The sequence below is a fragment of the Pseudorasbora parva genome, chromosome 11 (genome assembly GCF_024679245.1).
Source record: "Pseudorasbora parva isolate DD20220531a chromosome 11, ASM2467924v1, whole genome shotgun sequence".
Classification (NCBI taxonomy): Eukaryota; Metazoa; Chordata; class Actinopteri; order Cypriniformes; family Gobionidae; genus Pseudorasbora; species Pseudorasbora parva.
The window spans coordinates 23,387,657-23,414,259 of NC_090182.1; the positions used below are offsets into that span (position 1 = coordinate 23,387,657).

The window sequence follows — 26,603 nt, forward strand, 5'->3', positions numbered from 1 at the left end:
TAAAAATGTTGTGGAAACCATGATAGCCTACATGTTATTTTTCAGGATTCTTTAATGAATAGAAAGTTCAATGGACAGCATTTATTTGCATTTATTAAATAAATTATTATCTAATTTGTAATATTAAAATATCACTTGTGATCAATTTAATGCATGTCTGATCAATAAAAGTATTAATTTTGCTCTTTTTTAAATTTTACCACAAATGTTTAGATGGTTTCCACAAAAAATTAAGCATCACCACGAGCAGCACAACTGATAATAATCCTAAATGTGTGTTGAGCATCAAATCCTCATCTGAGAATGATCAGTGAAGGATCACTGAAGACTGGAGTAATGATGATAAATTCAGCTTTGATCACAGGAATAAATTACACTTTACTATATATTCACATAGAGAACAGCTGGTTTACATCAGAATATATATTTTTTTACATTGCATAATATCTGTTGAGTCTCAATGCAGAAGTGTTTGTAGTATATAAACCAATCATAAAATTGGCATAAAAAATAGGAGAATAATAGTATAGATATTAATTAGTGGTTATTGTTCAGCAGTGTATTTGATATCTTGCCCAATTAAAAGCAAGAAATGCGATAAATTATATTGGTCTAAAAAATTAAAAAAAAAAAAAATGGTATTATGACATTTCTGTCCCCCTCACTTCTGAAAAGATGGCTACGCCCCTGGTTCAAATGGTTAACTTTTGCTGAAAAACACCAAAGGGCAGAGAACATATTCGCTCAAGAGTACAAATTGAAGAGGTGCAAAGGTGAGGCGCTCAATTTTTTCACTGGAAAAAGTAATCATTTCTTAAAGTACATGGTACGTTAGCTTTTTGTATAAATCATACCAACGGTGGATGGCTTTTCTATCAGCAAAATAAAAGCAGCAGAAATTAGATATGACAACGTGGAGTCTTCAAAAGAGGAAACTGAAGTTCGGAATTCCTATCAAAAAGGAAAGCCCTATTGTTTATTCCGTATGACTGTGAGAGGCTTGGTCTGTTTTTTTCATTGCTGTAAGATCTACAACCCCAAAACATTACAAAAACTTTATGATTGTGGGAAATAATGTGCAACACATCAAACAGCATCACAATTACATGCATAGCCAGACTTTCTAGTATAGACTTTCTATGCATATACATTTAAATATGTTATAGAATTGATAAATAAAACATCAAATAGAGGCATTATCAGGATTTTTTTTAAAAACTGTGAAAAATGTAGCATTATACACGTATATATTAAACAATTTGATGGTCAAAATCCCCAACAAAACCGTTTGTGACAATTTGTGCCATTTTGAGACTTTATACACTATATTGCCAAAAGTATTGGAACACCACAGCAAATCATAGAACGCATGTGTTTCATTCACTTCCAAAGGTGTATAAAATCAAGCACATAGGCTTACAGACGGCTTCTACAAACATTTGTGAAAGAATGGGTCACACTCAGGAGCTCAGTCGATTCGATTGTGGTACCATGTTAGGTTGCCACTGTGGAATAAGTCCATTCGTGAAATTTCCTCACTACTAAATATTCCACGGTCAATGGTTAGTGGTATTATAACAAAGCGGAAGCAATTGGGAATAATAACAACCATGAAGTGGTAGGCCATATATATATAATCCTGACCTGCAAACTCCTCAGGGGGGTGGAAGAAGAAGAGATATGCTGCATTTATTTAATTAAAAATGCAGTAAAAAAAATAATTTATTTCTGTGATCAAAGCTGAATTTATCATCATTACTCCAGTCTTCAGTGTCACTAATCATTCTCACATTAGGATTTGATGCTCAACAAACATTTATGATTATTATCAGTGTTGAAAATAGTTTTGCTGCTCATGGTGCTGCTTCATTTTTGCGGAAACCAAAATACCATTCTAACATTTGTGGTAAAATTAAAAAAGAGAGAAATTAATACATTTGTTGATCAGACATAGGCTACATTAAATTGATCACAAGTGATATTTTTAATATTACAAAAGATAATAATTTATTTAATAAATGCTGTCCATTAAACTCTCTCATCAAATAATCCTGAAAAATAAAATGTATCATGGTTTCCACAACATTTTTAAGCAGCACAACTGTTTTCAACACAGATAATAATCAAAAATGTTTCTTGATTATAAAATCCTCTTTGAGAATGATTAGTGAAGGATCATGTGACACTGAAGACTGGAGTAATGATGATAAATTCAGCTTTGATCACAGGAATAAATGACACTTTACTATATTCACATAGAAAAAGGCTGTTTTCATTTGTAAAGGTATTTCACAATATTACTGTTTTAACAGTAATTTTGATTAAATAAATGCAGCTTTGGTGAGCAGAAGATAAAATTTTAAAAAGCTGTCAGTTAGCACTGCATTATTAATGTATAGGTCTACTTTATTGTCAATAAATAGCCTACATTGAGATGGCTTGAAAAACACACATAAAGCTTAATGTCGCAATCAAACACAAACAACCGAGGTAGAGAAAGCTGTCTTTAGCGTCTCTGTTAACTTGCCCGCCCTCGCGCAGGTAACGCCGGTTCGAATCACGCTCGGAGCGGGTCGACTAGGCTCGGGGAGACCCAGTAAACGTGCAGGGGATGAAAATACACTTTATTAAAAGACACATCCCCCCGTAATCTATGCCCATGCTTGAATTGAACACTAAGCTTGCTTGCTTCCATCTGTCAGACTCGCATGGTAGCCAGGCGTCTCATTCAATGGTGAGCTCAGTTGACTCTGTGTGCTTGAGGCAAGTGAGCTAAGATTCCGATTGGCCCAGATAAATGTCAGTTATAAGAATTATCCAATAATGTTTCGCATGTCTAGTCTACAGAACTTTCATGCTCCCAACTTTGGGAATAGTTTGGGGATGGCCCCTTCTTTTTCCAAAATGACTGTCCCACAGTGCACAAAGCAAGGTCCATGAAGACATGGATGAGTGAGTTGATGTGAAGGAACATTTCTGGCCTGCACAGAGTCCTGACCTCAACCTGATATAACACCTTTGGGATGAATTAGAGCAGAAACTGTGAGCCAGGCCTTCTTATCCAACATAAGTGTCTGACCTCACAAATGCGCTTCTAGAACAAAATTCCCATAAACACACTCTTAAACCTTGTGGAAAACCTTCCCAGAAGGGTTGAAGCTGTTATAGCTGCAAAGGGTGAGCCAACTCCATATTAAACTCTACGGAAACTCTGGGATGTCATTAAACTATATATATATATATATATATATATATATATATATATATATATATATATATATATATAGTGTAAGCATTTTAACATTATTAAAAAGTAGCCTATAGATAAAAAATACAGTTGCCAGCCCAGGAAATAAATATTTGACAATATATGAAAATTCTGTGAACATTAACTCACCCTCATGTTGTTTCAAACATCTTTTAGGACAATTATTAGCACAAATGTGGTAATAGACACTTTTGAGTGAAGATTCAATTATTTATCAGTTAGTTTCCTATAGAATAGTTCCAGTACTCTCTCTAAATCAAAACCTAGTTGACCGTTCTTAACTGTGTTAAGAGCTCCTAACCTGCTGTTGAACGTGTTTTCCTCTGTTAGGGTATGGGTGCCCCCTGGAGCTACCAGAAAGCTGACGCGCTGATAGAAGCCCTGAGCGTCTAGAGTAGGTGAGCTGAGGTGTTGCATTGTGCTGGGATCTGGAGCCCCGCGGCAGTATGTCTGACCCTGACAGGTGCTGTGAATACAACAGTCTGGGTCCATACAGTCCACCAGGCCATCTAAAATGACAGCAATGGACTTTAGACTACATATTCAGATACTTTTAAAGTTATTTAGACATTTATGGTACAGATAGTGTGGAAGTGGCCACTCCATCATATTAAAACAATTATTTAGCTCTCAACTTGTCAACATTTTCTCACCTCCCTCGTTGTCCTTGCCATCAGAGCAAAGGGTTTCCATAGCAACATCACACCCCACCCCTCTCCATCCCGACTGGCAGAGGCAATGCCATCCGTTCTGGTCCAGAATGCACCTGCCGTTGTTGTTACACAGCCCTGGACAGCTATCTACCGGGACAAATTCATCAGTTATACATACAGAGCAAACAGCAGCCTAGGATTACAAAGGGGTGAAGAACTCACCATAAAGAACTGTATAAACATACAGGGGAAACACAGTGAATGTGTCTTAGTCAGTCAAACGTTTGGCACTTGACATTTTAAAGACATTGAACAGGACTCAGGGACAGCTGTAATTTCACATGAAACAGCTGGACAAAATATGTCAGTATATTTTTTTTTTCAGAAAAAGACAATTTGTATTTATTTCCCGAGAATAGATTACAAAATTCAGCAACATACTGCAGGCAAAATGTTTTTCAAGAAATAAAAAAGAAAATGTATGAGGTATCTGAGTAGCTTATGAAATTATAAGAAAGTTTTTAACAAAAAAAATACTATTAAATTTTCCCATCTAGCAGTGTCCATGTGAATTAACAGCATGCTGAGCTGATCAGACGGTGTACAGAAGTGCTCCATCATATCCTTTGTCACAGAATGTGTGAAGTCAAAGGAAATTACAGAGGGAAATTAACTAAAGGAGCTTAGCAGCTGCTAAATATAACATTAAGGGACAGTGAGATGCACAACAATGAGGATTTGGGTAATGTGAACGTGTATATGTGTATGGACTGAGTGATGGTTGTGTGTGTGTCTCTGTATGCCTACATTTACACTGTATAAAACAGGAAACCTGAAACCGAACAGATGTGGAGACATTAATACACGGTACGTAGACATAATGAAAGTCATGCTTGAGAGACAGAGGGGTCAGAGCCACATGCTCTCTTCAGGGCAGCATGACCTTTACCTCTATATCCTATCCAGTCTGCTATCATGAAGAGACATTCAGGGAAAAGAATTAAACATGGGGTGTTATACTGCGGTATGTAGTGATTTAGTGTCATTTCTTTAGACAGCCCAGGCAGCCTTCACTGGTTACACACACCTAATATGCTGCGGCTTACCCTCTTCTCAGTAAATATGACATTTCATGATATTTGCATTGCACTGTTGAAGAGCTCGATTAGAGAAAGTCACGGCTGCTTTAGAAATGTTCTTTTTTTTGACGAAGCAAGGTCTACATCTGCGAATCTGCTTTTCGCTTTTATAAACGTTTCAATTCAATGAAAATATAATTTAAAAGGAATTATAAATTATAATTTAAAAAAAGTTCTCTCATTCTGCACATCACATGGATAGCAAAACATGGCAAATGAAAGAAAGCACTGTACCTTTTATTTTGCTGTCCAGAAAGTGAGCTAGAGTGATACAATTAATGGAAAAAAAAGTCAGACAAATTAATACAATGATAATGCAATACATGTACATATATTTAGCCAACTAGCAACCTCACCAGTAATTCACAAAAATTGAAAATATGCAGCAGCAGATTGCTGTCAATGGGTTTGATTTAAAAATTACTCACAAGGATTGCCTGAATAATTTTACATTTTTAAATATGCAGCGCTCCCACATGCCAAACAATACATTTCATTTCATTACCTTTCCAGTCTTTTTTGATTACTGGATAAGGATGTTTCAAATAATTTTCATTCAGACTGATTCACAAATTAATTTTTCAATCTATGAATCATTTTTTCTGGCTAAAAATAATTATTAATTAAAAAAACGACCATCACTATGACTTGTGAGCTTTTACCCCGCACAATCTGTAAGACCAACATTTAGTCAATGAAATGTTTTATTGCTAAAATGTACACTACCATTCAATAGTTTGAGAAGGCAAGACTTCTTAATGATTTTAATGACAATCTCTTATACTCACTTAAGCTGCAATTATTTGATCAAAAATAAATTTGAGTTAAAATTTTAGAATAACTTTAGAGTAAACATATTATTGCAATGTAAAATATTTTTTTTCTATTTGAATATATTTTAGAATGTAATATATTATTGTGATGGCAAAGCTGAATTTTTAGCATCATTACTCATTATCAGTCTTCAGTGTCACATGATCCTTCAGAAATCATTCTTATTTCTGATTTTGTAATTTCTCAGTATTATCAAGCTGAAAATATGTTTCTTTTTAGATTTCTTGATGAATATAAAAAAAATCTAAACATGGAATTTATTTATTTTTTATATTTTTTGTAACATTATTAAATGTCTTTATTGTCACTTTAATTTATTGTGTCTGAATAAAAGTATTAAATTCTTTAAAACAATTTAAAAAAAAATCTCACTGACCCCAAACTTTGGAATGGTATTGTATATGCACTATAGAAATCTAACCTTCTATTATTCTTATCAAATGTTATCAATTTCCATGACTTTTTACTGGCCTGTAAAATAGATTATTTTTTTTTGACATTTCCAAAGATTTAAATGGAAGAACCTTGAATAGGATACAATATTTTTAAGATAATTATTAAGATAGGCCAATCTTACAAAATTCAAGGTTCACAACAGGGTGAACTCACCGATATTGCAGTTTTCCCCCGTCCAACCTTGGTGGCACTCACACTTCCCCTTTCGACACATGCCATGCTCACCGCAATGAGCCTGACAGTCCTCCTGTTCACACCCTGGCCCCGACCAGCCGTCCGCACATCGACACACACCTCCACCACACACGCCGTGAGGACTGCAATCTGTTGCACACATTTCTGAAACAAACAATGGTGTGTTTTATATAAATACAGTTTATAAAACAACAATACAAAAATATTGCATTAGTGCATTCAAATACTTTATGCCATTAAAATATTATATAATATGGATGTAGAGTCAGATACAGGTACAAAAGGTTTTGAGTTTCCTTAATGTTTTTTAATGTGGGACAGACAATGAACCTTTTAGCTGAATTGTAGCTTCTTAACTTGAGCTTTTTTTCAAGTTAAATTAATATTGTTTTTCTGTTCTGTCAGTTCAAAATTATTTTGAGATCAAACATTGATTTGTGCAGCACTATTGTGGATCCCCTGATGAAGACACCTGATCTACATGGTGTCTCATTTACTTTGGCAAAACAAATAAAAACATGTCATCTCCTTTACTATAGCACCATGCTGAATCATAACTGCTATGACTGAATGCGTCTTTGGCACACTAATTCTCACTGCTGGATTGTATTTGAATGCTGAGGGAACAAAATTGGCGGTAATCCTTTGATGGTTTTGTGCTAAAGCCAATGCACAATGGCTCTGAACTTGTCATCCTGCAAGCTGTGACTGCTAACATTTCTGGAGCTCTCCAGAGCATCCATCAACAAATACATTTACATGCACACATTCACACAAGACTTCGTGTCTTGTGCACATTTTCAAGGACAAACGGCTCTTTTACAGAATTGTACGGTGTTGTGCTTGTTATCATAACATTTAGTGTCATTAAAACATTTTTTTTGGGATAAATGCCGTAATAGAACTTACTCTGTTTCATCTAGGAGAAAATGTAGCCAAAAAGACACTCAATAAGTAATTTTATTAGGTAAGGTCCAAGGCAACATGGGAGTTTTTTTTTTTTAATGGCTACATGCCAAAACCAGTTTTTAGAGTATATATTTAATAGATAATTACTTCCATAAGGCATCACCATATTCTGCAAGTGTCAGCAAATATTGTGCACTGTGTTATTCTAGAGAGACATCTCAAATTAGGAAGACTTGGTTCCATAGATGGTGCTAGAGCAACTTCATTACTCAGTTTATATTATACTTTCAATTTACCGTCACTTTAAAATTTCCCAGTGGGCTGCAAACTATTAATCTAAATGAATTAACATGCACACTGTAGAATTACATCCGCATGTCTGTTTCCAGTCCAACACCCGATCTGCATGTATTAAAACAACCTACAGGTCAAGACAAGATTGTTAGATTACATCTGTATGCGTCAGGCAGCACAGGTCATTTAAATTTTCAGTATGTATTTTCTGCATATATTCATATAAATCAGGCATCGTCTATGAGCTAGAGATTCAGCTATGGAAGTAGAGGCTAGAGATACGGTTTTCAGACATGCTGCAAACGAGAAGGCAATGTGTAGGACCATCTAAATGCATCTGATGACAGATAACAAGGGAAGCTGAGACCTCGATTGACCCCATCCACCTTCATTTCAACTAATCATTATGTTCTAATATCGAACCTGTGAAGTAAAGTAAGATATGGGCATTTATATGTTTTCAGTATGAATTTTATAATAGAGTATCACAATTCAGGTAATGTCTGTCTTGAGTTAATGATCCAGCTATTGGTGGAGAATTAGGTTCAAGGCTGAAACCAGGCAGAACTGTGCAACTAAACACATCTGATGCTAGATAACAAGGGCATCTTAGACCTGGCATGGCCCCATCCACTTTCATTTCAACTAATCATTATGTCCTTAGAACTATCACCTCAACGACTCCTAAAAACACCCAAATAACACCGCCTGGGGCAATTTTGATTTTATAAGGCCATAATCGAGCCAATTTATCATTGCAGAGAAATTACACTGGTGACTTGTCTCCACTGCTGCCCAAGGCAACCTTTCAGGCATGTTCAGAATTGGTCTTCCATTAAGAAATGTCTTTGTCAAGCAACTTTTAGAGTTGGTAGAAGGACTCTTCACAAATAAATAAAGGCTAAAACCTAAAACTAAATGAAATGCAAGTAATCTGATGTTTGTACAGGGAAGCCCTTTTGCTGTCCCCCTCAAGAGGTTTATTTTTTCTTCAATTGCAAGACCTTGGAGGGTCTGATTAGGTTGTGCCGGCTCTCTGGAATATTAAATTGCTCTAAAAGGGTGAAGGGTTGGTTGATTTTTTTCAATCTTTTTTTTTTTTTACGGCCTTCTTTTTCCACACCAGTCGATGTAATCAATTTTTCATTAGCGGCAAGGTGTTTATCTGTTTTTAGCACTTCCAGGTTCCAGCGGGAGGTGGGTCGATCCACGCCACACACCCGTTAATTAAAGTTTATTTAATTGAGGTGGAACAGTAGAGGTAATGAAGAGACAAAACCCCGACTGTGCAAGCAAGTGGACTCCAATTGCTCCCATGGCCAGAGCCACAGCTAAAGTGGCCTGACGCTAAGCTCACCAAACACTCAGAAGAAAGTAATGCCTTAGTTTTAGCTTTACTACTGTTATATTCAGTAAAAGATAAAAGTTTAAATAAAACATTTCTGTAAGACAGTATTGTTATATTAATTACTAATTAAATCCAATAAAAATATATTGGAAGTATTAACAAATAACTACAAATTGTATAAGAATATAAAAGTAAACCAATATATACTAGCAGGGCTGGATTGATAATCTGGCATACCAGAATTTTTCCCAGTGGGTCGGCACACTTTGGGGCCGATACAATGTTTGTTTGTTTTTTGCAAAAGACTGGCCCATCATGCAAGGACAGCAGCCTTCTGTACTGACAGACTGAAGTGAGACAGTCTCCCTCTTCATCAGGCGTTGTTTTTAAATTGGAGCATATGGGAAACTGCAAAAGCTCCAAAACTGACAAAATGGCAAGACTCGCAGCACAAAAACAGATCGGGATCAGTCTCACCCGCACAGCTCTGCTGCTGATTAATGTGCACTGCGCTTCTTGCGCCCTATCAAGTGATGAACAGTGCAAGACACTTGATCCATTTACAACTGATTCAGAATTTTGTGTTATACAGCAGTCCAAAGGATCTGTGGTGAATCTAGTTGAAAACATCCGTGTAACTACGACGAGGTAAATTAGAAAATGCCATTGCTCAATAAGCTTGTCAATCCAGCACTACTGTTACAGACATTTACCTTAAGGCCAGGACACACCTGTGAAGGAGATTTTTAATCTCAGTTAGATTATTCTGGTTAAATAAAGATAAAAAATAAATAAACACTTGCAGCTACTAGCATTGAAGAAATATGGTTTTCCATGCTTTTACAGTTAAATAAAACTACACTTAAACTCTGGATTCTATGTAATAATTATGGTAAATTCAATTAGGGCAATTCAATAAACTAACAAAACAAGGACCAAGTTTTTTTTCTTTATGCTTTGTGAACTTTTTAATTGTTATAAAGAAATGTAATTGAACTAAAATGTTAATTCAATGAGAGCCTGATTAAAGATAGATGGCAGAACTCTTTACAGATGTTATTCTTTGATAGTCCATTCCAACATGTCATTATTTACTCACCCTAATGACATTCCAAACCTGAATGACTTTCTTTCTGTGAAACATAAAAGAAAATAATACAATAGAAATCAATGGAAGTCTAATCAAAATGGTTTGGTTACCAACATTCTTCAAAATATCTTCTTTTCTTTTTCACAGACGAGAGAAAGTCATACAGGTTTGGATGACACAAAGTGATTACTATACAGTATCGGCATCCAAGCTCAAAATCAGTGTTTTACCGGCAAGTACATTTCTATGTGACAAAAATGCAATATTTAGTTTAATTGCAGTAAATTCAATAATATTTATATCACGGGCAGCTCGGTCAGCCTGTTGGGCTGGATTTGTCCAGGGCAGAATTTTAGCCCCAGTCCAGCCCTGTACACTACCAATATACACGTTTATTAATATGTTAAATGTTACAGTTAAGGCAAATCAATTCTGTTCATATAAAACTTATATTCATCAAATAATCCTGAGAAAATGTCTCATTAGCTACATTTACATGGACACTTTTCGCTTTAATCTGAATGGCGCTGAATCAGATTTGCCATAAAATGAATTAATTACATTTTAAAATCTATATTAAAATCTATATTACTATTTCACAATGTTACGGTTTTCACAGTACTTTTGATCAAATAAATGGTGAGCATAATAGACTTGTTTAATAGACTCCTCCAACATTTAAACAGTATAGTGAAAGTGTTAATCTAACTTTAGTTCACAATTGAACAGCAGATTTATTTTTATACTGTAACAGTCGAGCACGATAAATTGAATCTCTGATGATTTCTGTTGTACTTTAACACTTTTTGATAACTGCAGCACCACATTTATTGTTCTCTTCACATTTACATTTCACAAAATTCCCCTATTCCAAAACCACAGGCACTTGTGATGGCATAATTCCCAAAACATTCTCTGAAGAAACAGCCTGACAGGTGCATTTCTTTTTCTTTTCACCAATTACTTGCATGCATCACCAAGGGACCATAACATATGTTAGTTCTCACTGCTTCTGTTAGATTAGCATGCAGTATGTCCGTCATGGAAATGCTGACGTGATTGAAAGGTTATTCAGAACAGGCTAATCAGACTAGGAACATAAACATTAGTGTTCCCAATAGCACCCGGTGTGGGCAACATGTTAGAGCACAGACCCACAACCATTTCCTATAATAATGATTCAACAGGGGGTGCAAAAGTCTTAGACCACACTGAAAAATTCATTTTCAAATCTAGTTAAAACGTTTGGGAATTTTCAAATAAATCTTCCAATCTCTAATCCAACCACATGTCAAATTATGACCAATCACATAATCAGTGAACCAGAGGTACCTGTAGAGCAGTCCGGGCCGGTCCAGTTGACATCACAGATGCAGGTGCTGGTCTCACTTTGGAATGTGCCATGGCCAGAGCAGTGTTCTGGACACAGAGAGAGCTGCGTCTCACAGTTGGATCCGGTCCAGCCTGAGGTACAGTGGCACTGACCATGGAGACAGGAGCCATGACCCGAACACGATGGCTCCACACAGTCCACTGTGGAAAGCAATACTGTTTTTAGACCCTTTTCCTAAAAATTACTTTCAAATTTTTGCAATGACTTTTAACCAACAGGTCACACAATAATGTTTAGTTGCGATGTTTTCAGTGGATGCGAATTTGAGGGTAACTGGGTAACTGATTTCATACATAACAGATCGCAACCAGGAGTAGTTCATCACATTATCAATATACATATTTTATCCATTGTTTTATAATTTAAAACCTGATAATGTCTTCTTGTGAAATGTCTTGCTTGAAAAATTCATTAAAATACACTACCTTTCAAAAGCCTGATGTGAGCAAAAAATGTGCGTGTTTTTCTCACCAAGGCTGTATTTATTTACTCAAAAATACAGTGCAATAGTACATTAGAACAATTATGTAATATTATTACAATTGAAAATAACTGTTTTAATATATTTAAAAATGAAATGTATTCCTGTGTCACATGATCCTTCAGAAATCATTCTAATATGCTCATTTGGGGTTCAAGAAACATTTATTATCATCATCAATGTTGGAAACAATTGTGCTTCCTTAATATTTTTGTGGAAACCGTGATACATTTTTTTCAGGATTCTCAGATGAATATAAATTTCAGAAGATCAGCATGTATTTGAAATAAAATATTTTGGTAACTTTATTTTAGGGTTTGATTCTCAATAATAAAGTTTCCTATTATTACTAGGATATTGGCTGTTTATTAGTACATAAAAAGCACGTATTAATGCCTTCTGCATAACCTTATTCTATGTCCCTTACCTAAACTTAAAGGTGCCCTAGAATGAGTTAAAACAATATGTTAAATTCAGTGATGGGAATAACGGCGTTATAGATAAACGGCGTTACTAACGTTGTTGATATTTTCAGCAACGAGTAATCAAACGAATGACTGTTTACCCCGTAACAACGTCGTTACCGTTACTGAGAATAAAATGCGGCGTTACTATAATTAAGCTCACTGAAGCGGTTTTCATCCGAACAGGGGCGCGCTCTGTCAGCACGGACCTGCAGCTGTGTGTGTGTGTGTGTGTGTGTGTGTGTGTGTGTGTGTGTGTGTGTGTGTGTGTGACACGCACGCGCGCATGCGACCAGCGATCAGGAGTCAGAGCAATGGCATGTCCAATGACTTCAAAGGATGCTTTCGCAAACTGGAAGTATAAGCGCTACTTTTCCCTCATTGAGGCAAGCCTCGTTGGCTTGTATACCGTAAGGTAAGAATGTTGTAACGTACAATTTATGCCCAGAAGAGTCTCTCCTCGTTGGTGAACGCAATTGATAACGTGAGCTCCACTACCAAAGGATTAGACAGAGCCACAACATTAAAGACACCAAAACTAGGTTTTTCTTGTGAGAAAGTGGGTAAGCCCGCCATACAAACAAGACTTGAGAGCACTTCTTGTTGAACTATTTACTTTTGTAAGAAAATACTTCAAGCAGGCTACAGTATGTTAACCAGTTGTGTGACAGTTTTAGAATTTTAATGTGCACTACAAAGTGTCTATGTAAATTAGGCTACTTTTTTTTAAAATTATTATTATACATTTCTATTTTTGGTATACTTTTCTTAAGGAGCATAATTTATTTTTAGATTTATGTGATGGCCAGTTGGGGTCTGTGCAATAAATATTACACTTCTAAACAATCTATTTTGTTTTATTGTTCCACTATTGTACTGATATTTACAATAATGTATTGTATTTGATAGGCGACCCCACATTGTCCCACACTAACATTAAAATAGTGTAGATTAGTGTACAATGTTTTATAATAATAATTTATTCTATTTGGTGTCCATTTCATTAATTTAACATTTAATATTGGGGCATCCAAGTGAATTTACATATTTGAACATTTAAAAAAGTTATAAACACTTGTCTGTTCTACTCATTTCAACTGACTTGTGAAAACTGTTTTTTTTTAAAAACAAAATTATATGACTTATCGCAACTTTTTTTTGTGTACAGTAACGAAAATAGTTACTTTCCCTGGTAACGAGTTACTTTTATTATAGAGTAATTCAGTTACTAACTCAGTTACAGTTACAGTTAATTCAGTTACATTACTTTTTGGAACAAGTAGTGAGTAACTATAACTAATTACTTTTTTAAAGTAATGTTCCCAACACTGGTTAAATTATTCTCTGACATCTACATAGAGGGTATGTGGCTTATTTAAGGGCAAAAATTGTCCAGATACAGTTTTACAGGTCCATTTACAAACCTATAAATTGTCCCTAAGATGTAATGCTCTGTTTTTGCCTTATTTGGAAGAGTCATAAATATTAACATTGAGCTCTACTCTTTGGCTTATTTCAGCAGCTCACAGCACAGCAGTTCAGTTGTTCAGCGAAGCAGCTCGTGAGTCCTGACCGTCCTGACAGAACACAGGCCGACTGAATGACACTTTAAGCAGAACATCTCAAATGGAGATGGCTAAAATGCAGCCTACTTGTTTATTGGTGTTTCCAGATCATCCGTGCGTGAGAAAGAGCTCTTCTTGCCAGATTTCAGTCATTTAAATCCCCCAAACAGAGCTTTTCTGTGAAAAGAACACGCATACTATCCGGTGTTTTACCTAAACATGTCCAATCTGGCATGCGAGCTCTGTCTTGCCATGATCTGAAAACACCAATAAACAAGTAAGCTGCATTTCAGCAATCTCCATTTCAGTTCTCAATAATATAAATACACTGTAAAAAAATTATTTAGAAAAAAAGTTACCTGGTTGCCTTAAAATTGTGACTTCATTGAAATTAAAACATTTTTTGATATTCGACAACTTTTATTAAAATATTATTAAAAGATTTTGTAAGCATATTGGGTAGTTGTGTGTGTTTTATTTCTGATGACGCAGTGAAACATGCCAAATGTGGCTTTTTTCATGATTTATCAAATTTTTTATGTGGTTCAGGCACAATAATATTTTGAGTTTCTATTTATTAAACAAATTTCCTTCATTGTATCAACTCCAATTTTTAATTTCAATAAACTAAAAATTAAGGCAACCAGGTTACTTACTTTTTTAAGCTAAACCAACAAAAACCAACAAACATTTTTTTACAGTGTAGGCTATATAACTTATATTTTTACAAAATGAGTAGCCTTGTCAAATGACTGTCTTTTTAACTTATATGGTGGAAAAGGTGGCGTTTGCTAGAAAGATCGAGTGAACGATGTGTAAACAACGTATCTACGGTTATATTTTCAAATACAAAATAATATTAACCTTTGTCATTAGACACACTATTTAGTTTTGTATGGTACTTAGTCAATAAGTGAATAAATCACTACTTACTGCTTGCAGGAATATAGTTGCCTCTTTCTTCAGTTTAAGACGCTGAGCGAAGCTTGCTTGAAATTGGCCGAACAAACGAACAATTTTGAATTAAATTGTTGTGGTATCTGATTATAATAAACCTCAACCATGACTATTGACTCACATCCGCTGCAGAGCCTGAAGAGGACATTTGTGTCCATTAGAGCTGCCGTTTTTGCTATTCTCAAGTGTCGCTTGTTCATCGGCTAAACTGATGATTCGGCTCCATCAGTTCTGCCTGACAATGAACATGTTTGGACATATGCAAATGTTGGGGGCGTGCATTTAAATGATCCCCAACGATTGCGTCACGGTTGAGTTTATGTTGAGAAACACTTATTTTTCCGTGGTGTTTTTCATGCACGAGATTTACATAAGTAGGAGGCAATGGTGTGTGAGACTCACAGTATGTGATGTCCATGTACTGAACTCTTATTATTTCACTATGGCAAGGTTAATTCAGTGTTTCATTCTAGGGCACCTTTAAACACTACAAAAACTACATAATTAAATATTAATAAACAGTAAATTAAGTTTATTGAGGCAAAAATCCTCATAGGTTATAGTGAATGCTAAAGTGTTACCACTTTTTTGTAGCATTATGAATGTTTATACTTTACTGTCACTTTTGATCACTTTAATGCATCTTTGCTGAATAATTAATAATTTCTTAACGGACCCCCAAACATTTGAGTGATAAAATATATTTGACTAAAATATTTATGAATGTGGCTTTGATGTAAATTTTTAGGCCACATCATCATCAATACATCTACCTTTATAACAATTTTTTCCCTAAATAATCCTTATGATAATGATTTTACTCTGACCTTACCGTTTTCAGAAAGAAAGGTCTCTATTTCTTTCAGACTTGCAAGACCACACTCCGAAACCTCCTATAAAGATTCAGCGAAGCTTAGATGCCATTTCAGCTTCCTGCTAATATTCAAGAAATCACTCTTGAATTTGAAGTTTTACCATTATATAGAAACATAATGAGGGAACAATGTTTGCACAGTGGGGATATGTCTGATCCAGTAAAATGGCCTTATATTCATTCAGCTCTATGATCAAGCAGTGCAAGGGACCAAATGATGCACATGAGAAGGAAGCACATAGCATGACAAATCTATCATCATGTTTTAAGGTTGGCAACAGACATCAGGAAAGTTATTATTTGGCTTTCCCCACACATAAACACATGAAGATATAGGAAACAGGTTGAAAGATGACTCATCTGATGAAATGAATGTTTGATCTATTGCTCAAAGGTCCAGATTTTGTGCTCTGGCTATAAATTACAGCCATGGAAAGCATGACGTACAGTTCTTGTTGGGGCTTGAGCAGAGGTACTAATTTGAGTCAATGCTACTACACTGTAAAAAAAAAAATTCAGGTCTCCAATTGAAAATTTTCAAGTGACTGATCACATCTAAATTTTTTCAGTTTAAAAATTTAATTTTTTAAAATTTTAATTGCATCAATTCACAGAATTTCAATTCGGCCAAATGAAAAACATCGATGTGATCAGTCACTAGAACATTTTCAATTGAAGACATTATTTATTTATTTATTTTTACAGTGTATTTGAGGATGCAATGTTGGAGAATTTAACAGATATCTCGCCTGCGTGTCAAACACTGTTCCTCATTGCTTGAGTTTAAAAAATTGGTCATCAACCCCATGTAGATCCAAATATTTTTAAAGAATGTTTCAGCTGTTTTATAATAAAAGTCAGCGGCATCTAAAATGGCACATTGACTTGTATTGCATGGAGAGAAAAACAAAGACATTGCATGGAGAGAAAAACAAAGGCTTGTATTGCATGGAGAGAACAAAGAAAAAACAAAGAGTTTTTCAAACTATCTTTTTTATGTTCCACAGAAGTAAGAAAGCAAAAACATGAAGGTGAGTAAAAGAAGACAGACTTTTCATTTTGGGGTGGATTATCGCTTTAAGGCCGTGTGTCCACCAAAGCGGGGGGGTTTTTTCCACATGGCTGGCGAGCTATTCAATTGTTTTCAATGGGTTTTAGAACGGCATGAGCGTAACAAGGAGCTTAGTGAGTATTTCACACTCAAGCGCTGAGCGTTAGGCATTTTTTACTGGTCGCTAAGAGTTTTGCTTTGAGTAAAACGCAGCACTCATCACTGTCAATTTTCACCCAGCTGTCCAATCACAGCGGAGGAGGTGCGGGACAAAAACAACACTCTACTGTACAACGTCAACAGATCAAAAAACAAGCAGCATAATAACAGGTGCAAAATCATTTAAAATAATAAAAAAGCCAAAGGAAATACTTTACATTCTAGCTGCAATTTCATATAGAATCAATACAGAAACAAACTATGTGGGATATGAGATACTAGTAACACTTCCCTGGATATTTCGTATCATAACAAGCAAGGCGTTTTCAGCAGAGCCCTTAGTGTTTTCAGCTGGATAAAAAAAGCTTTGGTGGACACGTGGCATAAGTCTCTGTTAAATTTACATTATTAACTGTAATTTGTTACTTCTAAAGTCAAGCTTGTTTATTATTTTGTGCAACTTTATAATACCTGCAGCATAAAGGCCCTAATATACAAGCGAAATCGAAGAACAAACTGATATGGTATAATTTCGAACAAAATCAGGCCAAAACAAAGTTTGTTTTGGGAACAGCTAGCCAAAGCCGACCATTAGTCCGTGGCAATTATGTAAAAGGTAGGGGTGCGCTGAGGCTCCGTCTACTTTAACATTGAAATCTCTGGTTAATGTCTTCTGTTCAGTCCGTCAAGGTTACACATCGCGAGTGAAAACATGAATACACTGGAAAGCTGCTTAAACATAAGGTTGTAATTCTGATGAAACAAGACACTGGCACTGGTTTTCATGTTTAATACTGCAAAACTACTTGCTTATAAGCAATCTATCGTATGTAGTGCTATATAAATAAATGTGACGCGATAGTGCTGAATTGCAGAGCCTGTGCAAACATATCCTTGTTGCTATGATCAGACTGTTATGCTTTACTTACCTTAAAATCTTCTATTTTTGCTGTTTGTTGTGTAATTATTTTATTTTTGAGTGAAAAGTATGCAGCACATATTTACATATTCATCTAAACATCACCCTCAGCAGTGTGGGTGGCATTGGGATATTCTCTAACAGTATATTGCTTTTCACATATTTGGAACTTTTTTTGACCTCTAATCGAAGAGTGAAAAACAACTTTGCCGTGAGTATATTGAGGCATTAAGAAAATATGTTAAAAAATATATATGCATTTGCTTTTAAAAGTGTATTAATCTATTCTGACATCTCTCTTTTTAGGTGTCTCGCTCTTTCTCTGTCTTTTCCTCAAGGAGAGTTCAGTTCAATGACAATTATAACACTGCTCAAGTGACCCAAACATAGACATCTAAAGAGTTCATTCTAAAGTCTATTGAATGTGGATCAATAGACTCAATTGGATTTACCCAGAGAGAGCACGAGGAAATTAATCAAAAGACAGGAAATATTTTGTGTACATGTAAGGGGTATTTTCTTGGCTGTCTGCTTTTTATCAATCCCATATGTAGAATCCATTTCAGTCAGTGGATGCTGCTAAATGGTGTGGCTAATTTATCACAACAAAAGCCAGTCTTTAAGTCAGTACACTCATCCATGTAATTAGCTGCTCAGTGGGGTTGAAAAAAGCCCTCTCCTCGACTACAATGAGCTACATGTGTTGTGGTTTACTTGCATACCTACTGAAATCTGTACAGTTACCTTGGTCACAGTTGTCACCTTTGAAGCCTGGGTTACATATGCAGAAGCCTGTAACACACATGCCATGACCCCCACACTGGGCGTCCATACACTGACCGCTCGGCACGTCACATTCAATCCCTTTCCATCCGCTGTAGCACTGGCAGCGACCGCCGTTATACTGACCATTGCCGCTGCACAACACTGGGCACGCCGCTAACAGAAGGAAAGAAATTAGTTAGAAGGACAAAGGTAGACCACAGGGCTCCAGGCTGTGACCAAATGGTCATATTTCGCGGCCATTTTTTACTGCTTGTGTGACCAACATTTTTTTAAGAGGTCATGCTGGTGCAACCACACTGATGCCCAACATCAAGTGACTACTCATTTGTGCTTCACGGGTGGTTTATCACTTTGGATCAATAATAGACAGCGCAGCACTACAAGCTACTTGCATGTCACAGGCAGGTCTCGATCATGCGACAACGTAACAACACAGTACTGGGAGATCCAGTGAAGAAATCTATTTGATTCGTCACAGAATTAATAACATCGCTGCAATGGTCAAGTGAGAAGCATTCAGATTTCGGTGCAGAGTTCTCAGTGCTAAACCATAGATCCGATCAAACAGCGCTGATGTTGAAACGAGGAGAAACATTGTGATTTTTTTCCCACTAGTTTTGCTTTTGAACTCAGTGCTTTATTGTCAGCCCCCCAGTGCCAAATACTTTCTGTAGAATTTGGCACCAGTGCTGCTGCCCTCAAATGTTAGTCTGGAAGACTGTGCACGTAAAATAAAACTGCACACTGTAATTTATGTACATTAAGTCTATTTATTACTAAGGCATTATACAATAATAGAGTCAAAATAGGGGAAAATGTGAATATCTGCGTTGCAGATTGATTTAGAATGTGCCCCCACATTTTCTGCTTGTGCTCCTAAAAAGTTTGCAGTAACGGTTTGGAGTGCTGCTAGTAAAAATAAGTTAGTCTGGAGCCCTGGACCATAGATGGAAGAAACCACCTTTGGGTCAGGGGCGGAGTGGGACCCATTAATCTGCCAAAAATGGCACTTTCGTTTTTTGTCCGAAAGAGAAAAAAAACAGAAAATATGAGCTGAAAACATATGCTTGCCCATCCCTCCGTGTTTAGTGCTTAGGTTTCACTCTCGCACAGCATTTTTTTGTAACTTTGTGAGCGACTCTCCTTCCAAAGATGCTTTCTGCAATGACAATTAGAAGGCTTCGGCATTATCCCAATTCTTCTCCTACCCCTTTGAAAATATTCCTCTAAGAAATGGGACACCACTACAAACCAATTACACGTCATCATATCCTGCTTCTTTTAATTAGCGTCCTGTAACATTTAAACCTGTATGAACACCAATAAAGTGCACATACATAACAGAAATCAGGCGTGCGGACATTTAACAGATTACTCACTTCCAATGTTGTTTTGTGCTGTATTTGGACTTAAAGGGTAAGTTTCACCTGAAAATGAAATTTATGTCATTAATGACTCATCCTAATGTCGTTCCACACCCATAAGACCTCAGTTCATCTTCGGAACACAGTTTAAGATATTTTTATATTAGTCAGAGAGCTTTTCTGTTCCTTCAATGAAAGTGTATGCACACTATACTTCTCCATGTCCAGAAATGTAATAAAAACATAATCAAAGTTTAATTAACCAACTGATGTCCATATGTGACATCAGTTGGTTAATCAGAATCTCTTGAAGCATCGAAAATACATTTTGGTCCAAAAATAACAAAAACTACAACTTTATTCAGCATTGTCTTTTCTTCCTCGTTTGTTTTCAATCCTCAAATAAAGATTCAAAAGGTTATTAATCAGCGGATTGATTCATGATCACGGGTCGTATGTCAAACTGCTGAAATCACGTGACATCGGTGATCCAAATCATGACTCAATATGCTGATTCATAACCGTTTGAATCTTTATTTGAGGATTGAAAACAAACGAGGAAGAAAAGACAATGCTGAATAAAGTTGTAGTTTTTGTCATTTTTGGGCCAAAATGTTTTTTCGATGCGTCAAGAGATTCTAATTAACTAACTTATGTCACATACGGACTACTTTGATGATGGTTTTATTACCTTTCTGGACATGGATAGTAATAGTGTGCATAAACTTTCATTAAATGAACAGAAAAGCTCACGGACTAATATAAAATATCTTAAATGTGTTCTGAAGATGAACGGTCTTACGGGTGTGGAACAACATTAGGGTGGGTCATTAATGACATAAATGTCATGTTTGGGTGAACTAACCCTTTAAGAAAATGGCGTTCATTTTCAGTTTGAAAACATATGAGCCTTCAGGTTTCCTTGGACGAAACAGAATAATACAGAACATGCAAGAATGGTGGAGCCACTTTTTCCATCAGGCCATACTGTTCTCTTTGTTTATTCTGTGCAGATCGGTATGATATGGTTTCGTATTCTACTGTGGCGCTGCGATAACAGAGCGCTCTGCAATGTAATACAAACTAGTCAGACGTTGCCTCATCGGTGTTAACGTCACTCAAATAGCGTCTTTAGCAAACTATGGAGACACTGGTATCCAGGCAACACATAAGTGATCGATTTCGAGTGGCAACATCACTACACTCATTCTAGCAGCACGTTGTTGCACGGTACGCAGCGAATTTCGCATACAACTTCATTCGAAACATGGTCCTGAAAATTATTTGTTTAAATCTTCCTTACCCCTTCCACTCCAGCCAAAAGTGAATCGAGAAACCCTACCCCTTCACGTAAACACGCAAAAGGAAGGGGAAGGGGAAAAGGAGGGGTAGAAATGGGACTGGGCCTTAATGTGCTTGATTGTCATGAGGACAAAAAAATGTATGGGTCTCAAAAGAAAATTTACTTTAAACTATTTACTTCTTTCTTTCTTTCTTTCTTTCTTTCTTTCTTTCTTTCTTTCTTTCTTTCTTTCTTTCTTTCTTTCTTTCTTTCTTTCTTTCTTTCTTTCCTTCCTTCCTTCCTTCCTTCCTTCCTTCCTTCCTTCCTTTCTTTCTTTCTTTCTTTCTTTCTTTCTTTCTTTCTTTCTTTCTTTCTTTCTATTTTGGGGTTAAATATGACCCGGACATTTTCTTTTGTCAGGTGTGATATTATATTTATCCTAATAGCAAAAACTATCATTAGAACACCACACACACCTCTCGAGCAATATGGTCCAAGGAATCCAGGGAAGCAATTACATGTGCCTGAGACACATTCTCCATTGCCATAGCAATTGTGTGGGCATTCCATCACCGACTCTGCACAAAGAAGATCAGATAATAATGTTACTAATTTAAACGTGACATATTAACTGCGTTTTTAAAAAGCTTTGTATTTGTGGTATAACAAGGCATAGTACAAAGTGTCTTTAAGAATTATATGGAGTCGATCTGGAAGATGCTAACTGAATTCCCACTAAATGTATACATAAATTATTGTAAAAAAAAAAAAAAAAAAACGTATAAATAATTCAAAAGGCAAGTATTTTCCTTTCCTGTAAATAAAAGCAGATCCTCCTCATGACTTCCTTCATGTCTGGCTATCAACAGACCAAGCTCAAAATTTTAAGATTAAACATTGGTCTGGGGAGTCTGCTCTGTATGTTCTAATGCACAGGAGGCGTGATCAATGTGCATCATTTAAATGACATTGTAAACATTGATCCATCCTTCTCTATCCGTCATTGTATTAAACACGCTAAATAGCGTGCAAGGTGGATAAGCCAGTATGTGATTGGTTCCCGCAAAAGTGTAACAGAAGCAGAATAAATAAATGTACATGTGTCCAGCCTGAGCTGCAGGGCAAAATCAGATCGCCTGCAGATCGGGCTGGGTTTACCCAGTCTACCTAATGACCGCATAAAATACAAAATAAAGTCATATTTGAAGATCCAAACAAACAGCTCAGCAGCTAAAGGCTTAGAGATTTAGTCTTTTGGCCTCCATATTCCCTGGCCTGACAGAAAGAGATAGCGGCAGAATCAAACTTATTGATTAGCCAACAACACAGGGCATGCTTCTGCACGCCTCATTATCACTGCTGCACCATCTCAGGCACTTGAGTGCAAGACAGAAATATAAAAAAGGCCATCTGAAGTCACCTATAAAGGCTTGTTACAGTGGCCCAATTGCTCTGTCAAGCGTCACATTACATAATGTTGGGTATGAAATTACATTTGCAGCTTTGGTGCAGAAGTAAGCAGGAAACAGAATATAACAAGCCACTCTCTGCAGCGCATAAGCAAAGACATATGTGTATACACTCAATCACATGATGTTACATGGTTGTATTACGTGCTAGCTCACCTAGTATGATGGTGTTGTATGAGACGGGTTCTACAGTTCGCCCATCATTGTAGAAGGCCAGGTGCCACACACCGATGTGCAGGTACTGAATAAAGCCCGCCTGCTGAACGCTAACCGGAATCTCCAGTCGATCCCTGAGCTCCGGATCCAACTGAACTCGCTCTCGTGAGATGAGCCTACTGCCATCCAGTAGCTCCACAAAATCGTACTGAAAAAAAAACAACGCATTTTCATGTGAACGCTATTATTTAGCAGTTGCCAAAAGCATGACAATAAAATTTAAGCCAAATTTAATATCCAGACCCCATGACATTTAAGCTGCCCTTACCCTGTCTGGTCCTAAAATATCATCACAAGAGATCTTTTAAAACAGGCATTTATTTGGCATCACAAAGAGAATTATCCATAAGAACTTCCCATACTTCAAACTGAACATTTAAATAAATAGATAGACCTACTAACTCAAGACTCTAAATTAAAGTTTCTCCAATTGATTTCCTACTGGTCAGCTACAAAAAGCAATAAGGAAGCACATGGCAAATTGGAAGCAGCACTCAATAAGCTTGCTTTAGTTTATTGTGATGGCTTTGGGGACACATTGATTGAACATCTACGATAAGCTGGACAGTTTTCCTCAGCACTCACAAAAGATGCCGCTTTTATTGACAGCTGTGAGTGTTAAACACCCAGCCAATCACCGAGACAGAGAGAAGATGTCTTTCTGTTCGAGGAGTTGTTTTGTTATGATTAAAGTAGGATTTGTTTCTCTCTTGTGAAAAACCTTTGATGGCTGATTCCTTTATCTCTTGATTTATATTAAATAGTGTCAGTCAATACTTTGCAGACAACAGCTTTATCTGTGGTTTATTAAATACAAAATAATCAATCAATTCATTCATTGTGGACGATCAAAAAAACATCCTTCGTCTTTTTGTTTAAATAACTAATTAAAGAACACATTTTAGTAACGTATGACTTAAGGTTAAGACTTTGATATTGTTTTACCTGGGTGTGTGAAGGTGGAAGACCCCTTCTCCCATAGACTCCAATCAGAGCGTTTTTCTGAATGGAAATGTTAAACTTGAGGAAGTGGGGTTGGTCAATGAGAAGTCTGGACCTCCAGAAAACTCCTGGTGGAACGGCATGCGCTACCTGCTGACCCAACTCCACCTGCCCTGTGTCTAATGTGGCGTTATATTGCAGCATTACTCCTACCCTTCCTGTAAAAAGACACATATTAAAACAATATAAACATATCAATAACTAAATATGTATCTCATAAAGCATATTATAGGATATTTGGATTAAAGTAACACAACCAGTAAACCATTAAGAGTAAATAAGACTTTTTTTTTATCAGCAAGTAATCTACATTGTTTCTTGTAATTGTGACTTGTAATTTCTTACAATGAGAAATCTCTTAACTGCAACATTCTGAGAATAAGATACAATTACAAAAACACATTTTGCAAGGGAAAGATATTAAGTAAAATGTAGAGATAGTCACAATTACAAGAATCAACATGACCACATGGAATCTCTTAATTGCAAATATTTTCTTCAGCAAGATGTTGGGTTTTTTATTTTAATGTACAATTTTAAGATTTCTACTTAAAGTATGTTCTTTTGAAATATAAAGTAATCTTGAAAATTCACTGAGTAAAATATATTAAATAAGCAGCACACTTTCCCAGCATTAATAATAAAAAGAAATAATAACAGGAAATGTTTTTTGAATGGTATTGTACATTATATACATTAGTCCAAAAAACTAAAAAAGAAAACTTTGTACGATTGTAATTTATTTATATACTGTTCGCTTATCAGATGGAAATGTGCAGTGTGATAAAATTAAAATACTTTTGTGTTTGGGTACTCACATAGCATTTTCTATTTATAATTTTTTTTTTGTTTGGCTGCCAAAGTTAATTCACGACAACAAACCCAGTGAAATACTAATGCTTTCTAATGCAGTCAAGATTCCTTTCATTTTAGCCTGGTCAAATTTCATTGGTCCATCTGACCTAGATAAAACTAAGAATCTGGTCTTCTTTCAAGTCAAAAATTTCAAAAGAAAATTACATTAAAAGAATTTTTAATATTTCTCTATACATGTTCAGAGATAAATGGCCTCTTCAATGTTTTTCCTGATGAGAGCCTCTAAATGTCAAACATTACACTAAAACTTGCAGTAGGCATTTGCCATGCTCTTTCATACTCTCTAAAGGCTATCAATAGATGAAAGTTTATACAACACAGGCAAACCTCTTTATAATACACTTCGGGAAGTGGCAGTTAGTCAATTAAAAGAACACAATATAGCATGGCAGCTTCGCATTCGGAGTGAGGAAATAGTCTTTTATTGGTTTGCTTCAAACTGATGCTTTCTAAACATGGTAATTAGGACAAACCCAGCACAGTGGGTCCTATTCTTTAGAGACTGTCACTCCTCAAGTGAAAGATACAATCACTATTGTTTCTCTGTTGTACTTCGGAAATGTTTAAAGTCAACAATAAACAACATTCACAAACCTTTTCACTTTTTTATCCATTAGGAATTGACAGAAAAAAAACAGTTCTATACCAAAATGGACCAATGTGGTTAGCTGCCCTTGGCGGTTGATTTATATGACTTTCTCTCACAAAATTGTTTCTTGTAATTATGACTTTGTATCTCCCAATGTGGATTTCTATCTCTCAATTGCAAAATTGTTTTTTGTAACTTCAGCTGTATATCTCACAATGAGACTGTATCTCTTGACTGCAACAGACCTGCCAACCTTGAAGAAATGAGTACACCCCCCCCCATCCCCCACACGAGCCCCCAGTGCGCACCAACAGCCCAGCGCCAATGTACCCTCCACCGTTGCCCACAGTGACAAATCTGATACCCAAACACCATAATACATAATATGCACATAATATACTTTCACCAATTAAGATTTATTGGTTACTCCATAACCAAATACAAGTAGACCATAAATGTTATACAATTACTGCAATCACTCCCAGCATTGAATTGAAAACAAACCTTGCATCACAGCCCATTTCAAGCCCATCATTATGTTCATGATATTATAAAAAAAGGCTGATGATAGTGAATAGCACGTTGGCCCAGTACTGCAGGCCGTACTAAATTAAACCACAACACAACAAATTTGCCACAACACAACAGAAACAAGGCACAACACAATAAAATCACCACAACAGAACGGAAACGAGTCACAACACAATAAAATCACCACAACACAACGGAAACGAGCCACAAACAATGAAATCACCACAACAAAACGGAAACGAGTCACAACACAACAAATCACCACAACACAACGGAAACAAGCCACAACACAATAAAATCACCACAACACAACGGAAACGAGTCACAACACAATAAAATCACCACAACACAACGGAAACGAGTCACAACACAATAAAATCACCACAACACAACGGAAACGAGCCACAACACAATAAAATCACCACAACACAATGGAAAC

General features: G+C 36.2%; 1 protein-coding gene across 2 annotated transcripts in view; it reads right to left on the bottom strand.

Moving 5' to 3' along the window:
- si:dkey-237h12.3 (teneurin-3) overlaps positions 1 to 26,603 on the bottom strand; it is a 174,619-nt gene that overhangs the window by 49,324 nt on the left and 98,692 nt on the right. For both annotated transcript variants that reach the window (XM_067457431.1, XM_067457432.1), the window contains exons 7-16: positions 24,112 to 24,326; positions 23,107 to 23,314; positions 21,958 to 22,059; positions 18,794 to 18,988; positions 11,519 to 11,719; positions 6,504 to 6,689; positions 5,295 to 5,321; positions 4,871 to 4,891; positions 3,922 to 4,068; positions 3,570 to 3,777 (exon numbers count right to left, since the gene is read on the bottom strand). In XM_067457431.1, coding sequence (XP_067313532.1) covers positions 3,570 to 3,777; positions 3,922 to 4,068; positions 4,871 to 4,891; positions 5,295 to 5,321; positions 6,504 to 6,689; positions 11,519 to 11,719; positions 18,794 to 18,988; positions 21,958 to 22,059; positions 23,107 to 23,314; positions 24,112 to 24,326 — 1,510 coding nt within the window. The remainder of the gene's footprint in view (positions 1 to 3,569; positions 3,778 to 3,921; positions 4,069 to 4,870; positions 4,892 to 5,294; positions 5,322 to 6,503; positions 6,690 to 11,518; positions 11,720 to 18,793; positions 18,989 to 21,957; positions 22,060 to 23,106; positions 23,315 to 24,111; positions 24,327 to 26,603) is intronic.